This window comes from Panthera tigris, chromosome B2 (genome assembly GCF_018350195.1).
Source record: "Panthera tigris isolate Pti1 chromosome B2, P.tigris_Pti1_mat1.1, whole genome shotgun sequence".
In the NCBI taxonomy this organism is placed as follows: domain Eukaryota; kingdom Metazoa; phylum Chordata; class Mammalia; order Carnivora; family Felidae; genus Panthera; species Panthera tigris.
The window spans coordinates 104,846,307-104,864,229 of record NC_056664.1 but is presented as its reverse complement, the minus strand read 5'-3'; the positions used below and the strand labels follow the sequence as shown (position 1 = coordinate 104,864,229).

At 37.3% G+C, this 17,923-nt stretch overlaps 1 protein-coding gene across 1 annotated transcript in view; it reads right to left on the bottom strand.

Annotated features, from left to right (window-relative positions):
• Positions 1-15,288, bottom strand: part of RFX6 (regulatory factor X6) — a 54,800-nt gene extending 39,512 nt beyond the window's left edge. Inside the window, exons 1-4 of the mRNA XM_042985341.1 lie at positions 15,057-15,288; positions 14,590-14,746; positions 11,702-11,825; positions 9,357-9,418 (exon numbers count right to left, since the gene is read on the bottom strand). Coding sequence (XP_042841275.1) covers positions 9,357-9,418; positions 11,702-11,825; positions 14,590-14,746; positions 15,057-15,288 — 575 coding nt within the window. The remainder of the gene's footprint in view (positions 1-9,356; positions 9,419-11,701; positions 11,826-14,589; positions 14,747-15,056) is intronic.
• Between the last annotated feature and the right edge of the window lie 2,635 nt (positions 15,289-17,923).

Genomic DNA, 17,923 nt, shown 5'->3' with positions numbered 1-17,923 from the left:
AGGAATGAAATAAAAGTGAATAAAGGGGTTGCCAGGGGACTCCGCTGTAACCGTATTTAGAATTTCATAACTTAGCATCATCATCTGAGTTTAAAGTGGACAAGACAGTGCAGATCTAAGTTTCAAGGCCCCTTTTCTGACCTTAGCAATAAAAAAAAAAATTAAAAAAAAAAAGACTTGGCAGAACAAGTCCACCCCTAAACATTCCCAAGGCCCAGAACAAGAGTACAAATGAAAGCCCACATACCATATACTTAAATATTCAAATCTAAATCAAGCTAAAAAACTACTACATAAAATAACCTTGTCCTCCCAGCTTGACAGTTTTCCTCCATACTGATCTGGTAGGTGGGTTTGAATCTACAATTCTTCCATGTGTGAACATGGCGGTGGGAGAAGAGCCACCCTTAGCCCTTGTCTTCACAGCCCCTGCTCTTCTCTTCACTGTGAGGAGCCTCTTGTGAACACACAGCCTCCATGTCCAAGATCAATCCAACCTTCCAACCACCACCGCCAAAGAGCTACCTTCTGGTGGCTCAAGTCTATGTATACTGGTGGAACATAGCACCCTTCTCAGGATGGATGGGGGGAAAGAGCCCCACATAAGAGGGAGAAGGCAAGTCTGGGCTCTTTGGACAAAGAATTCTGGGGTTCTGGGGACCTGAAATGTGGGCTGGAAGGAGGATGTGGTCTCTCGATGGACACATTTATTCAGGCTCCTGGGGAAGAGGAAAGCTGGAGGAGGGCCAGAATAGAGCCCTCTAAACTGTGAGGCCCAGAGATGGGTTCTCTCCCATTAAATTCTAAGGGCAAAGAAGTCACCTCTGATGACCCTGGGCTATTTGAGATAGAGAGAAAAGAGTTTTTAAATATGAAAACAAAAAATTACACATATTATACAAATGTTTTCAGAAAGAGCTATTATATTTGAGAAACAGTAATGGGGGGGGTGATCAAGGTGAATGGTGATATTTTATGATTGCTGCACACTGGGAATAAGTTTTCAATGCAAGGGCAATAAGTAGCCTGTTAACCTGAAACAGAAGAGGTGGGTTTTTGGGTGTTTTTTTTTTTTTTTTTGAGGTGGTGGGGGGTAAGGGGAGAGACAGAGAGAGGGAGACAGAGGACCTGAAGCAGGCTCCACACTGTCAGCGCAGAGCCTGATGTGGGTCTCAAACTCATGAACTGTGAGACCATGACCTGAGCCGAAGCTGGAAGCCTAGTGGACTGAGCCTCCCAGGTGCCCCAAACAGAGGAGGTTTATAACTGCTCAAGTTTTACAATACAGAAAAGAATCCTATAGTAGAAGAAGAATAAAAAACCCATAAGGTATAATGAAACAGAGGGGGAAATGGAGGAAATCCAAAAGTGATGGAAACCCCAAAATACGGAAATGACTAAGTCTCCAGTGAGAAACTAAAAGAAGGAAGCTTATTTAAGTCGTAAAGACCTTACCAAAAGCATTTATATTAACAGAAATGGATAAGGAAAAGACCTAAAAACCATGAAAACAATGAGCAGATTTAGAGGATATTTGGCAAGTGTATTATAATTAATAATTATTATAAAAAGTTAATGAACCTAAGAGTCTGAAATAAATATTAATATTTTTAATCAAGATATAGAACTAAGATATCAAAGGGAATTTCTTTCTATTAGAAGAGATATAGCAAAAGATGTTTGAGAACAAGCAGATCTATTACAATGTAAACATATTGTAATTTCATTTTCTCTTGCAAAGTTTTCTGTTTATTCTCTAGAGGCTATAGTTTAAATAACTGTATTTTATCCACTTGCTGAAGCAATATATGTTAAACATTGCTTCAAAAGTTGATAATTTTCCTTTATTAGAACGTTGATCTTTTGTTTCTCATCTATCATCTTTTTTCAATATGTAGATAATATTATACCATGGTAAAGTGGTTTGTCATGCAGATTTGAGAAGAAATTACATTGCCCGGTGGTAGACAAAAGTCACTGGGCAAGTCAAAGGGATGACCAGGAGTTCAACAAATATTAGAAGACATACTGTGTCCTGACAACTATGCTAGATGTCAATACGATGAAAAAACAGACATGGGAAATCAGGGCAGGAAATTATACCCTTGTTCATGGCTTCCTGAGCCCGACCACTTGCCAGTCATGGAACAGTGACCACACTGACCAATACTGAGGCACATTTTACTTTCATTTTTAAAAATCACCTGATGATCAGGTTCTGTAAAAACTGCACCATCCTTTAGCACTCAAGAATCCTGACTAATGTGAATTTGTAATTTTTTCTTACTTATGACTTTTAAGGAAAGGGTATTCTGATTACACAATTCATTTGTTCCTTATTTTCTAAAATAACTGTATTATTTTGCCCTCTTCTTTCCAATAATAGGCAGAAGCATCTTTAAAAATGGAAGTGTATAATATTTCCAACTACATCTAGAGTCAAGAGTTTACATCTTACGGCCCCACCCCACCCCCAGCAAAAGAAAATCCTTTTAAAATAATGTATTTTATTAGTAGGCTAGATGTAAATGCTGCTATCAACCCAGACATGCACTGAGCACTCTTTGTTTCAACGGGTCATGTTGCCTCTGTACTTGAGAAGCAAAATCTTTTTTATAATTTTGTATCTCAAGTTTATTTGTGTTTAGAAATTCTTAAGTGAAAATATTTTGAATATGTTTGTACTCAGTATAAACACTTCCTCTTCTAGCTCAGCACAAATCATATTAAGCAAGCATTGATAACTAAAAAGAATCATTAAGACCTATACCATTGATCTGGATTTTTCTTATTTGATGATCCATATGTAAACAAGGACTTCTAGAATGTAAGCTCCCTATAATAGGAAATCAGTAAACGTTTGTTGAATAAATAAATAACATGGAAAAAGTTAGAAATAATAATATGTCATAAAGAACACTTTAGAAACAGGATTTTTTCAATTAAGGGCATACGTATAGTATCATATACTTAAATATATCAGCACAATTTTAAATTTGGTAGAGATGAAAGGATTTCTTGTCTAACATGATATAAGGAAATATACTAACTCCTTTAACCCTACCACAAACACAGTCTGAACTTATCTATCACTGTCACAATTACTTGTTGTCATAAATAACGTGTTTTCTCACCTTGGTACTCTTTGTTGAGTTCTTCATGGGGAATGCCCTTATTCCTTCATGTCCTCATTTCTTACTCATAGCTCAGGCATTGTAATTTTAATGCATGAAGCTTGCCTGGTTTCTCAGGAATCTAAGGCCTCTATGCCCTTTGAACTCCTCTCTTGGTCATTTATCCCATGTAGTTTATATCTCATACCATTGGTGAGTGTATACGTGGCTTACCTCTCCTACTAAACTTTAGATTTAGAGGAAGGGAATTGTATCTTTTCCTTCATTGATTTCCTCCTTAGAAATTACTGTATAGAAAAATCTTCATTTATTGGATGAATCAATGTATCCTGCTAGAAATTTAGACGCTGATAAAACACAAATTCTCTTAAAGCCAATAGTTTCAATAACTTCTTTGTAGCACTGTTTATTCCCAGGTTACCAGTAAAATATTGGGGTTGAATAAAAGTTGTATAGCTAAACAATATATACAAAGGGCATGAAATTAGCATACTTAAGTAGAAAGACGATTGCTAGGAATATAAATCTTAATATTTTCCAATGATCATTGTAATGCTTTAGCACATCTCCTATCTAGTTTCTTCTGGAACTAATAAAATAAATCTTTACCCCTTAATCTTCCAGATACATGTTATCATTTGAGTGATGATTTCATGCCTTTGAGAACAGAGAAGAGATAATAAATGAGTAGCTCTGTCCTCCTAAAGGTAAACCTCATAAAACTAGGAAGAGTAATTTCATGTAAAATATACATGGATTTTTCATCTCAATCCTTACATTTTATAGCATTATTTCACTGTTAATATATTCCCATAAAATAAGTTTGCTGCAAAATATTTGCCAGAAATACTCCAGTATTACAAAGACCTATGTTGGTGCATGCTGAATAAAAAGCACTGTCTACATAAGTGTGGGATAACTAGTTTTAATTAGTTATTTTAATTTGTATACCACTACCCAATGCCTATTCTGTAGGTTACTCTGAATAGATTCCCAAACATTGCACAGTTCCTTCTCTCTATATGATTTTTACCCATTTTGCTTAAAAATGATATGTGAAAACTGCTTCAAAATCTTGGGTATGACTAGCTCATTTCTCTAAGAAAACGTTAGCATAATACAAGTAGTTTTGTGATTATCCAGCAAATTGTGTTCATTCACTAGTGTCAACTGTTCCTTAGTCTTATATCAAATAATAGATCGTTTACATTTTAGGAATAAAGAAGATTTATTAATTTTTATGTCCACATTTTAAAGTGAACACGTTATAAAATAGAAAATACTTTTAATAGGACAAATGAAATTATTGCTACTCTTGCTGCTAAAATATTTACATTGCATCTAATACTTTTCTTCACTTGCTGATAAATTTCTACCTGCACCTATAGTTCTTCTTTCCTATTTCAATCATTATATAGAATTCCTGAAACATATGTTCCTACTGAGCTGGTAGCCCTGATGTTAGTTTACACTACACGAATGATGACCGATAAGGAAATGATGGGATTAAGCTGTTCAGGGACTTGCAATAACTTACTGTGATAAGAGCAGCTGCCATATCAGTTTTATTAACCCACTAAATCACTACTAATAAATAAGATAATAGCTTTTGTCCATCATGTCTGAAAAGCAAGATTTGACTGATCAAAGTCTACACGAAATTAAAATGTAACTTCAAATCAAACAGTCTACTGCGTACATGAAATCTACTTGGTGGTCTCAACGATCAGCTATCCTGAGCAGTGGTGGGATACAGGCTCTTTTTCTTAATCACTGTATCCCTAGGGCCTAGTAAGTACCAGCACACTCAATAAAATGCTTATTAAATAAATGAAGCTTAATAGTGAAAGTTTTTTGATAGCGTATATCCTATCCTGCTATTTGCATCTTAAAACCTCTTTAGCACCATGCTCTGTACATTGATATAAATATGAATGGATTGATTATTGATATAACACATTTATAACATAAAATAGACAAAAATTGCTTTGCATTACTCTTTCGTGCCTATATGATTTTGTTTCATTTTTACTTTTTCAAAATCCAAATTTAAAAATACTGCCCAGAAAAAAAAAAAAAACAGGTGTATATTTTGGCATTGGTAGTAAATCAAAAGAAGAAAAATTTTAAAAAAAAACTCAAAAGACAACACAGTTTTATCTGGGTGTTGAGAATGTACAGAATCTGTCACTGGGGCTTCTTGGCAGGGAGGGGAGGGTGACAGTGAAGGAAGGGACAGAAAGCTGAGCTGCTAATGCCCCTGTAAACTGATTGGGTTTGTCCCCAGGGCACACTCAGGTTAGGTGTTCTCGGGTGAGGCTTTGTGACCCCAAGAGTTAACCTTTAAAGACTTTTTTCCAGAACTCTTGGCACTACTGGCTTCTTATGTAGAACGTCAGACCTGCCCCTGGAAACAAATGTTTCAATTTTTAATTGTTTCTAAGTTTGACAGTGCATGATATCTGGTGATCTGTGATATCTACCTAGGTAGTCTGTCCATTTGGATTTTTGTTTTGTTTTGCTTTTAACATATCTGTTTTAAATATTTTATCTCTTCCTTTTGGCTGAATAAATTTTGCCTCATTTTATTTAGTTACACGTTTTCATCTTTCATGTTCGTGAGGTCCTTGAAAGTAACACCTGCATAAAGGTGAGTTGTGAGAACTGATCATTTTAATACCAGTTATGACAGAACTTAGGGAGAAAAACCTTGAAAATAGACACAAAATTCACTCTTCTTTTTTAGATCCTACCAATCACCTCTTTGTCACAAAGATCCGTGTTTCCCAAACTTTTGGATTTCCTACATGGAGTAAAATTCGAAAAGTAACATTGTTCCATGAACCCTAAAGGCTGCCAGGAACGGTTTTAGAAATAGTGGTGCTATCTTGTGTCCAGAATACATAAGAACTTTTTGAGTTAATCAGGATCAAAATCAATTCTGTCTGAAAGACTCAAATGAAATGACTGGATATACTCTAGCTATTCTATGAGAATTTGGCAACAATTGAGAGCTTATGTTTTTAGATAACCATCACTAAACAGTTATATAATGTCAATATATTTTAATAAATGATCCACAAAACTTAAAATAAATACTTAGTTTAAAATTTTCAAATAATTCAATAAACATTTAGTGATAGTATGTGTAAGGCACTAGAATAAACACTACTCCAACAAGTTTTGCAAAATTAATAGTAAAATTTGGAGAAATTATAAATTTCTCTTTCTCCAAAATATGCTAACTTTCTTCATTTATCTTTCTGTTTCACAGATTGTTCATATTTCTATAGACATAAAATATTTTTCATAGACATGTACATTTTTAAAATATTAAATAGCCATTAAAAATGATGGATGTGAAGATAATATACCAAGATAAAGAAATGCTTGGGACAAAAATTAAAGGGCGCCTAGGTGGATCAGTTGGTTAAGCCTCCAACTCGATTTCAGCTCAGGCCACAATCTCATGGTTTGTGGGTTCGAGCCCCGCATAGTGTTCTGCGCTGACAGCAAGGAGCCTGATTGGGGTTCTCTCTCCCTCTCTCTCTGCCCTTCACCTGCGCTCTCTCTCTCTCTCTCTCCCCCCCCCCAATAAATAAATAAATAAATAAATAAATAAATAAATAAATAACAACAACAACAAAAGAATAATTACATCAAACCATTGCCAACTGCAAGATTCACAAACTCTCCATCTTGCCCTATCTTTCAACATACTTGTTTATGTATGGAAAAATTTTTCCCCAGGATATCAAAATATCAAAAAATATAACAAGCAAGTTATAAAAAGCAAATGTCATACTGGGAAAGAAGGAAAAAAAATTCAAATTTTAATAATTTGCTCTTGGGCACATCTGCTTTTAGATATCAAACAAATTTCCTGAAATTACCACATGTTGGTCCATAAACCTAAACACTTGAGCCTCACAGAGTCACAATGGACAGGGTTAATGATTCATCCCTAATCCTGAAGGCTCCTTTTAGGATTAATTGACTTTCCCAGCAGCCTGCCTGCCTGCCTTCTTGTAGATCCTGTGAAGGGGATTTCTCTGCATTGCTTTGCCTCTTTTTCTACTATTTATCTACTTCCAACATTATCTCATCTTTCTTCTACCCACACAATTCAGTAGGAATCAAATTCAGTAGAAATCAGCCAGTTAAAGTGATTCAAGTCTGATAAACAAGTTAGAAGGGAAGAGCCAATTCACTCTTTTTCAATCTGGCATTTCATTCCTCCTTCTCACACCACATACTGTTAACACCAATAGGAGTCAATTAAAGAAATATTAATTGGTAATCAATTATGTAGCCAACAACAGAAAGGATATCAAAATGAATGAGACAAAGTCTCTATCCTCAAAATATTATCTTTTGAGGGGAAGAGATAAGGTAATTACACACTAAGAATGAACCAATGAACTGCTGTGAGGCTATGAAGAAAGAGCCTATAAGAAATCAAGAAATAAGAAAAATTTCAAAAGAAGAGGAAGTTTATGAAACATTCTTTTCTTTTCAAAGGATAAGCTTTCAAAATACCTGTAGGGAAAAGGCATTTTCCAGGGAAGAAGACAGCATAGATGAAAGAATGACATTTGGAGGTGAAACAAAGGGTGCTGGGCACTAATTTGGTGGGAGCATAGGCTCCATGCTGAGAGGTGAGTAGATGATAAGGTAGGAAAATGATTTGGGACTAAATCATAATGGACCCTGAATGTCAAAGTGAGAAAAGTTTGAGCATGACAGAGATACAATTGAATTAAAACTTTTAGAAGGCCAATTTGGAAAAACTGTATTGAAAGGATTGGAAAGATACAGTGAAAGCCAGATTATGAAAGTGAGAATGGAGAGAGACTGATTCAAGAGAATTCATAAAGTAAGATTTATTTTTTGGCAAGTGACTAAAGCTGAGCTAGCCAATAAGGTTGCGCCTAGCCACATGTAGGTAGTGACCACTTGAAATATGACTAATCACAATTGAGATGTGCTGTAGGAATAAAACACACAAACACTTCGTAGGGAAAAAGAATGAAAAATATCTCAATAATTTTAATTTTGATTACATGGTGAAATGATACATTGGACTAAATAAAACATACTAAAATTAAATAACACCTGTCCCTTTTTACTTTTTTAATGTGGCTACTAGAAATTTTTGAATTAAATATGTGGCTGGATTATATTTCATTGGGCAATGCTGAACTAGATGTTGGGACGGAAGAAGACATTGGATGAGCTAGAAAATGAATGGGAGAAGAGGGAAGGGGGCCTGGCAGTTCTGTGACAGAGAAACCATAGGAGAAGTTTTACATATTGATTTATTTTAAGAGGGCACTGTCAGCAGGTTCACATGCTAGACAGGTGCCAAGAAGGATGAGTAACAGTAAAATTGAGCCATAGGGTTTTTGTCTACGTAAAGAAATGGACTGTTACCATGTGAACAATGGTAAGATAAGTGAGCACAGCTACTCTTTCGAGGAATAGCAATGAGAAGGAAAATAATAGAGCAATTGTGAAGAGTACAGCAGGTCTGAGATGTGTCTGTTTTTATCAACATAAAAGAGATCTGAATCTGTTTGCAGGCAGAAGGAAAGGAAAAACTGAAAACACAGTGGACAGAGGAAATAATGGACGAGTAAGAATGTGTAACATGTAACTCTACAGAGATTGCCACAAGAGAAAAAAAAGCTAAAATTATCAAGAGGACTAACTTTATGTTTACATTAAGAGATGACCAAAGAAGTCATTTGTAGAGGTCATTTGTCTTGAAGGGAAAAGAAGAGGATATTGAAATTATTATCTGGGAAAGAAAACCATGCTTCAACTCCTGACTTCAAAGTTGAACCATGCTTCAACTCCTGACTTTGGCCTTGCTCTTTGGGAGTGCTGTGGTTCCATCTGGCCACTTATTTAGCCATATATACTACCCTTTCAGGACACCAGTGCCTTCAGTAGTGGATGTAAGATTGTAAAAATGACTTTTTTATCAGAAGAAATAAGATATTATGATTTTTCAGTATAAATTTTGCTTTTTAAACATTATTCCAAAATCTACTTTTTTGCTTTTTAGTTCTTACAGTTGGTAAAAAATCTGCTTCATCAAGAAGAGAACACGTGATTCCATTCACTGATAAAAACAATACTCATTTTACACGTGTCAATCCTCCTATACGGGGTATCATATGTACAGATCTGATATCTATGCTCATTAACATATCTTACTTTGAATGGCCTCTTGTTCCAAGTCGCCGAGTCGTTAAGAGGGGGAATTTCTGGCGAATTGTCTAAAAAGAAAATCAATTACTTTAGTTTTTAGGAAACGTGTGGTTCTGTTGCAAGCAACTTGTGGCCAGTTAATTCAAGAAAGTAAATGTTGAACTTTGGGTAAAATTTAGTCTGGAAGACGTAATATTCTACATATACTGACAAGCAACTGATAAGCAATAATACACCAGCAGAGGCAGGGAGGTAGTTTTTTTTTTTAATATGAAATTTATTGTCAAATTGGTTTCCATACAACACCCAGTGCTCATCCCAACAGGTGCCCTCCTCAATACCCATCACCCACCCTCCCTTCCCTCCCACCCCCCATCAACCCTCAGTTTGTTCTCAGTTTTTAAGAGTCTCTTATGCTTTGGCTCTCTTCCACTCTAACCTCTTTTTTTTTTTTTCCTTCCCCTCCCCCATGGGTTTCTGTTAAGTTTCTCAGGATCCACATAAGAGTAAAACCATATGGTATCTGTCTTTCTCTGTATGGCTTATTTCACTTAGCATCACACTCTCCAGTTCCATCCACATTGCTACAAAAGGCCATATTTCATTCTTTCTCATTGCCACATAGTATTTTAATAAGATTGTTTTGCTGCCCATCTCAATTTCCAAAGCAAATCATACCAGTATCTGCTTTTGCTTCATGTTGCTTACTACCTTATGTACCTAGAGGAAAGACTTGAGTGTCTTTACAATAATTTTATCCAGAGATTTATCAAAATTAAGTATCAATCTCCAACTCTGAAAAAACACAGGAAACTTTCTCCTTCCTTCCAGATCTCCACAGCAGTGTTTTAAATTGTTTCTTTTCTATGTCCCTTTCTCTAAAATTTGCTAAAAATTAGCATCCAGTTAAAGAACAAAATCTGTTCTACATATAACAGGAATTGTATGATCTCCTAAGGGGCTCCATGGCAAACTTTTTGTATATGTCAGTTTCTTGGGGACCAATTCGGTAGTGTTAATCAGATTCTCAAGACATTTCATCACTCCCCAAACAGTTAAGATTACTACCATAAGGTGGAACAAAACAGTGCAAAAATGGACATTAGCAGTTGTCTTATGCAACTTGCTCATTTTAGGGAATAAGTGAACTAAGTTTTGAAAAAATTAAGTGCTTTTCAAAAGGCTTCACAACAAATTTGTCACTGTCTAGGCCAGAACCTGAATAATGAGATTACCATGCACCATGTCACACTAACTCCCATAAGCAGAGAGGTTTCAAAATAAATTTATAAATTATTTGATTTTCAAAAACTGAGAAGCTCGACTATAGTATTCATTATTTTCTGGACAATGAGTCCCTCTACAGGTTAGAATTTAGATTTCAGTTTATATGGGATGCAATGTTTGAGCCTTAAGCTTCCTATAGTTTCTCTAGAATATCCTAAGTTCTTAGCAGAGCATGAAAAGAATCTCGAAGGAGAAACCTCTCCCAAGAGATTGATATCCTATCTTGATTTTCAAAATAACATCAACATACATAAATATGATAATGCCAAGTCTACAGATTCCCATCCTAACCATACAGTTGGGTAGAAAGGAATGTTTTTAAATACGCGATGCTTCACCAATTCTGTCACAACATTTTAGAGTTTGGGGTATAAACGTACTCGGAGTAAAATGGAGAATCAAGGGAACTGTTTCATGAAATAAAGTAAAAATTATTAAAAACTCATATACTTGAACTAGCTAAATAATAAACACAATCACCAGTTGCATTAACAAGATACTTGTCACCACCACTTAATTTTACTTCTCAATACAGGCTATACCATACTCTTTAATGCATCCCTCTTTGAAGGGAAATGTCACTGCTCAAATGGAGCTTCCTTTATTATTCTTTTTTTAATTTTTTTAAATGTCTACTCATTTTTGAAAGACAGAGAGAGACAGAGCACAAGCAGGGGTGGGGTGTAGAGAAAGGGGGACACAGAATCAGAAGCAGGCTCCAGGCTCTAAGCTGTCAGCACAGAGCCCGACGCAGGGCTCGAACTCACGAACCGCGAGGTCATTACCTGAGCCAAAGTCAGATGCTCAACCGACTGAGCCACCCAGGCGCCCCAAATGGAGCTTCCTTTAATATCACATTAAATCATCTGATAGCTAAGCTTCTAATATTCAAAACATATAGTAGTTCCAGGTAAAACCTATAGTAGGTAAAATCAAGATAAAATGCTTGTGAAACAAATTTCTTAATATTCTGTAAGAAAATGTACTTAGATGCATTTGTTTCTATACTGTCTTCCAGACATGAATTTAGCGGCAAAGTAGTATGACCAATATGTGTCATTTACCTTTCCAAAGGTGGCTGCACAGGCTGGCTCCAATTTCTCTTTCCTGCAGAAATCTAAATAGTGGGCATAAAGGATGCACCGTGGTAAGCAAACTCCCTCACACACAATGTAATTCTCTTCAAGCCTAAACAAAAAAAAAAGGTAGAAAATTAGGTCAAACCTTTTCTTTATTTCTCCTTTCCTTTCCCCTTTCACATTGATTTAATGACTGTTTTGAATACAGACGCTATACAAATGAGTTCATGAGCAGACATGAGTAGACCTTCTCTATTCCGGATATTATTAAAAGTCAGATCACAAGAATTAATGTTAGAAGAACAAGAACCCCAGTGAATACCTGCTAGTGGAGTTAAAATACCCTGGTCAATGTAAAACCACTCCTTTCTGGTCTGTATCTCAAAGAATAGGTCTTATTTCTATGGAAATCCTCACTATTCATTATGCTTTGCTCTGTGAGATGCAAATATGTATGAATGGTAAAAGTGAAGGAGATGGTTTTTTAAAAGACTATTCTCAACACTAATGGGCTGCCAGGTTTCAGGCTGGCAAATGCCTACAATATCTTACTTTCATTCCCAAACTAGTCCTGAGCCCTAAATGGTTAGGGAAGCATGATGATGCATTTATTTGCAAAACACCTAAGAGTAAACTCACTTCACTAAAGTCTGAAATGGTACTGATCTACTTCTACCCTATGCCTTTTGCTGTGATCAAGTACCATAATTGCCTGAAACATACCATGCACTTGAAACATAATGTACTTCTCTATAGATGTCTCCAAATATGACATACAAATTCAACTCTGTTACAAATACAATTGTATAAATTTTGAAAATTTAGACACAATTCTATTTGAATGTCTACATTGCAATTAAACATAATTTATATAAATGTAATAATGTATACTCAAGTGTTATAAATATCTAAACAGCAATCGAGAAATCAGAACTTGTAGATTGTATTCCCAATTTTCCTAACAATTCAGTAGGTGATATTGACTAAAATTTATGTACACCCATTTTCTGTATAGTAAAATTGTAATTATTACTATATAGGAACAACGCAATATTGAGCATGCATTCAGATTAAAATTGAGTGAAACTAGTCACATCTCTGATTTAGCATATTCCCTAAATGCATGAGATAAAAGCTAAAGGAGATGTTCATTAGACTTTAAAGCATCAGATGTTCATACTTCTTTGAAGAGGAACAAAACAAAACCCAGTCAGATTTGCATCCACAAAACTAAACCTAGCTGACAGTTGAAAACTGGAGTTACTTAGATTTTTCATTTTAATTTTCAGTTCCAATTTTTAATATCCCCAATAATCTATATAACCATGAGGGAAAATTCTCGAAGTACAAATAAGTCACTTAGTTTCTAGAAAACTCTATGTAACACTCTTTTATAGGAAAGGGGTGGAAAGTTCAAACAAAAGTATAGCATTTTAAATTTCAAAAAATGAAAATCACTAAGAAAACATTCAACTATTTAAAAATTATATTTTAATGGCATGCATAAAATGTCAACTGTTCATGTGGCTGTTTTAATGTTGTTGCAGGCGTTGTCTTTATCTTCAAAATACTGGATAATCCCAGCCATGAATACGGCTAATTTGGGGTATAACCTGTTTTTCTTTAATTATAATGCAATCACTCATATTTATAAAACAAAAAAACAAGTTTGTTCCCATTCACTCATTTGAGGGAAAAACTGGAAGTGATAATTCAGCAGTTCTCCACAATATATCTTTAAGCAATACTTCTGCCCCAATTATACTAATAAAATAGCTGTATCTAAAATATTCCAGATAATTAACTCAAATATTTACTGCCCCAGTGTATTTTTAACCAGTCAGTGTGACATCAACTTCAATAGTTAAGCCACAACTTTAGAAGAATATTTGGTTTAGATTTCAAATATTTGAAAAGGTGTAAGTATATAATCACAAAAATTTAGTATATGTAAACTGTAATTCAGGGTTTAAATAGCTGAAAAAAAGTTAGGGTTTTTTCTTTTTTTTTTTGCTAGATTTTTAGACATTATTTTTTTCTATTGTATTTTTCTAAGGTTTAGTTCATACCTTACATACATACAGATTATACAACTAATCAGTAAATAAATCTTTTAAGTTATTTGCTTGTTACTTGTAACTTGGAAGGAAATATATACTCTTATTCACACTATGTGGGGAAGCTTAGAGTTTTTACTTTAGATCCCTCTTCCTTTTTGATCAATATTACAAAATGCTCTTCATATGTAGAAAGCCTACTGATAAACTCTTGGTTTTAAAAGAGTTTCCATAAAATCCAATTCATGATATTTCATCATAATAAATCATATATGACAGGTGCTATAAAATAGTTGAACATTTATTTAATAGAGATATTTTAACTGAATTTTCAATATCTCCTAGTTCAAATGCATTTCACCTAATGACCAGTATACAACTGTTAATTTGCCCTCATATGGATAAAGGCAATATTTAAGATCCTTCCTCCTTTTAAGGTGGTTTGAAGAATCATGTTTTATAAACAAAAAGACGATCAAATAACAAGTATATAAGGACCGAATTGATTGCATGTTAAGCAAATAAGTCCTAAAAAGCATTCATTATTGCTGACATTTGATGAAATTATAGTTTATGTCAATAGTGAATAAAGTGATGGGTTTTTGTATTGCAGATCATTTTTCATCAACACTAGACTAGACTATGTCTCCAAACCAAACATTCATTAAAAAAAAAAAAAAAAGATTCATTTTATTTTGGTATCTTAAACTTGCCCCCAAAGTCTGAGGCAGAGGCAAATTGGGAAAAGCAGATTCTGAAGATAGTGACTTTCAAAACTCAACGGGTGCTGAAAAGTATCCCCCGTGGGAGACTTACCACTGCAGGGTGAGCTGAGTCTGCTTCTTTTTATCCTTCATCATCTGCGTGACGGTTTTCTTCTGAGAGAGGTGTAGATCGGCTGCTTTGGTTTTGCTGTCGTGACTGTCTGCATCCTCTTCTTCCGAGGAAACGTTACCATTGCTTAAACGCATTTCTGATTGCAAGTTGAAAGGGTGGTAAAGACAATCAGAATGCAAAATCAGTGAAGGAGCCTCTAAAAGTACCAAACTGGTGCCAAACTGGGTAGCCCAAGGGGATGGGCAGGGGGCTGAGAGGGGAACTAAGCCAAATCCCTTAGAGTTCATTTCTAGGTGACCAACGTTTTCCTGGGGAAAATACAAAGATCAGGACGGAACATTCTCCATGTATGTTATGTCTGCGGTGTGTTTACTTTTCCTGTGGGGTGCCCTTCTTAGAATTCATCCCCTTCCCAGCCACATCCCCCGAGGGGGCAGAGCACTCACCCGATTTAACTCCCGCCGGCAGCTCCGGGTCTTCCCCTCTCTCCGCGCTGCCTAGCGCGCCCGCGGGTTGCGCCGCCGCCGCCGCCAGGTACACCCTTTCCTCGGGGTAAATGAGCAAGCCCTTGCCCAGGAGCGGCCCACAGCACTCCTCCTGGGCCTCAGGGGAAACTTGGGGCGAAGGCTGCGCCTGCGCCTGCAGGAAGGTGTCGTCCAGCTCCGGGACCTTGGCCATCCTCTGGCCGCGGGAGACCTGGGCACCAGCCGCACGGCCGGCGGCCCGCGGAGCCCAGAGCCCAGGGCGGGGCGGGGCGGGGCTGGGGACCTGCGGCCGCGGGGGCGGGGGCGGAGACGGCAGGCTCCCGAGCCCCGCGGCGTCGCGGCGAAGGCAGGCCTTGCGCAGGGACTGCGCGGACCGAGGCGGGACTGCCTTTCTCCACCTGTCCGCGGTTCCGGCAGACGCTCAGCTCGGACTCCCTTCCTCACCTGCGCCTCTCTCCCCCGAGTCCCATTCCCCACATCTCCCCCCTTCTCTCCGCCCTTGCTCACGTCTGGCGCTGGGCCCGAGGGCACTTTTCACATTCACACCCGGAGCTCCCGGAAAGATCTGAGAAAACCCCACTCTCTTCCCGAGGGAAGAGCTACTGCAACTGTCTCCATCCCTAACTCGCTCGTCAGACTTATCTGCGAGGCCAGAGCACCACTCAGTCTTTGCACAACCTGGGCCGGGTTTATTGATTCTCGGATTAATCTCAGGGGTTGGGGAAGGCTCTCTTCCCAGTGACGGGGACGGACGCCATCGCATCACACACGTGTCCAGACTTCCCTGCTGGAGGGTGCACCCTCGAGGGTTCTGATCCCAAGCCTCGCCTCTTTCGAGGATCTAACCTTCAGCATGGAGGAAACGATTCAATTGTTCCCTGCAATATTTTGTGACTTAAAAGCATCCCTGACAATTCCTCACCTATTGTACCTACGGGTAGTGCAGTGGACGTTGCTGTGATGAAAAATGAAGCCGCCACATTTCATTTCCAATCTAAAATGGCAAGAGAGTCAGGTGGGGTGGAAGAAAAGGTAACTTGTGCTCTCTTTAAGAAGTCAGTAGAGAGTTGGGGGTGTGTGTTGCCTGACTGCCACAGAATCTTCCATTCTTTCCATTTCTCTTCTTGCCACAAATATGTGCTGTGCTTACTCTATGCCTAGTGCTCCCCAGAAAAAGCAAGGAAGCTGTTTTGGTTCACACTGCCTCGCCACAGCCAACAACCTGTCATCTTCTTGTGGAGCATTAGAAAGAGAAATCACCCCTTAACCCGAATTTAATATTGAACTACATTACATCAAAATTTAACTTAGAAAAACCAAAATGGGACTCAAGGTGCTGGATGGCTGAAGGGTGAATTATAGAGAGGAATAATATGATCTAAGAGCATTAACCTGCTTAAGCACCCAAGATTATGGATATATTTGAAACTTTCCCTGTTTTTAGCACCACTTGTTGGGAAAGGCATAACTTTTCTGTTGAAGGATTTCTCCCTACCGGGTACCACCAGCAGCTGGGTCCAGGCTGGAGCCACCCACCCATTCATGCACCCAAACCTGGGAGGCTATACCTCCCAACCAAGGGAAAACTTTGCATATCAGTTTCCTCTACCTAGGCCTTAAAAAGCCAAAGAACTTTCTCAGTGCCTGGAGCTTAGCTCTACAATACTACAGTTTAGAATGTTCCCCCTTTATAGAGACACCTTCAGACATAGATTAACTATGTGTATGCAAAAAGACTGCTATTTATATCACATAATCAGAAAAGAAAATACTCAGGAAAATTACTGGGAATTCTTTTTGAATTTTTAAAAATACAGACCACTTAATATCCAGGCTAAGTGTGTGTGTGTGTGTTACAGACACTAAATGAATATCTGGCAATTACAGCTGAATTAATCAAAGGAAACAAACCAAGCTCATTGAATGCCTTCCATGAACTTTTTTGTCTTAGTTTTAAGTAAACCATCTGCCCTACAAAATAACATGTAATTTCTTTGTGCTTCTAGTCAGAAATATAAACTATAGACCTATAATAAGTGAAGAAATTGAATCAGTAATCAAAAAAAATTCTACATATAAAAGCCTAGGACAAAAGGCTTCACTGATAAATTATACATGTTAAAAAAGAATTAATGCCAATTCTTCTCAAGCTTATGAGAACCAGTGAGAACAGTGCTCAATGGGGGGGGGGGGGGAATGTCATTATCCTAAATTTTTACTTGTAGTTATTATAATTAATCTGAGCTCATGAAGCCAATATTTTAAAGATGTAATAATGATAAGTCATAAGATCCTAGGCAGGAAAACAGTTAAATATGGAGAATGATCTCTTAAATAGTGATGCTTAACATTTTTTTTTTTTACATTCCCTTTAAGAAATTTATGTAAGCCATAAACTCTCTCCCCGGGGGAGCAGGTGTGGGAACCCATGAATACACTCACATACCTACACACAAAATTTTGTATGCAATTTGTCAGATCCCAGGTTTTAAAAAATCTGAGAAAGTTAATTCAGTTTTAAGAAAAGGGCATAATGACATCTGAAACAGGAGATTCTTGGTAGTTCCCCAATGACAGTATCTTTGTGACTGGAGGCACCACATTAAAGGGGAAAGAAAAGGAATTTGGAGTCACATACATTTTCACTCATTCTCTTTGTGACTCTGGGTCCTTAACCTTAGTTTCCTTCTCCCTAAGTTTTCTGAGCACCATTTCCCCAGCTTCCAACTCCTTTTGTTTCCAGTCCCCAGCTCCACCACCACCACCTGAGAGCAGGGACTGCCTTTGGCTACCAGACCACCAATGCCCACAGGCAAAGAGAGCCCAAG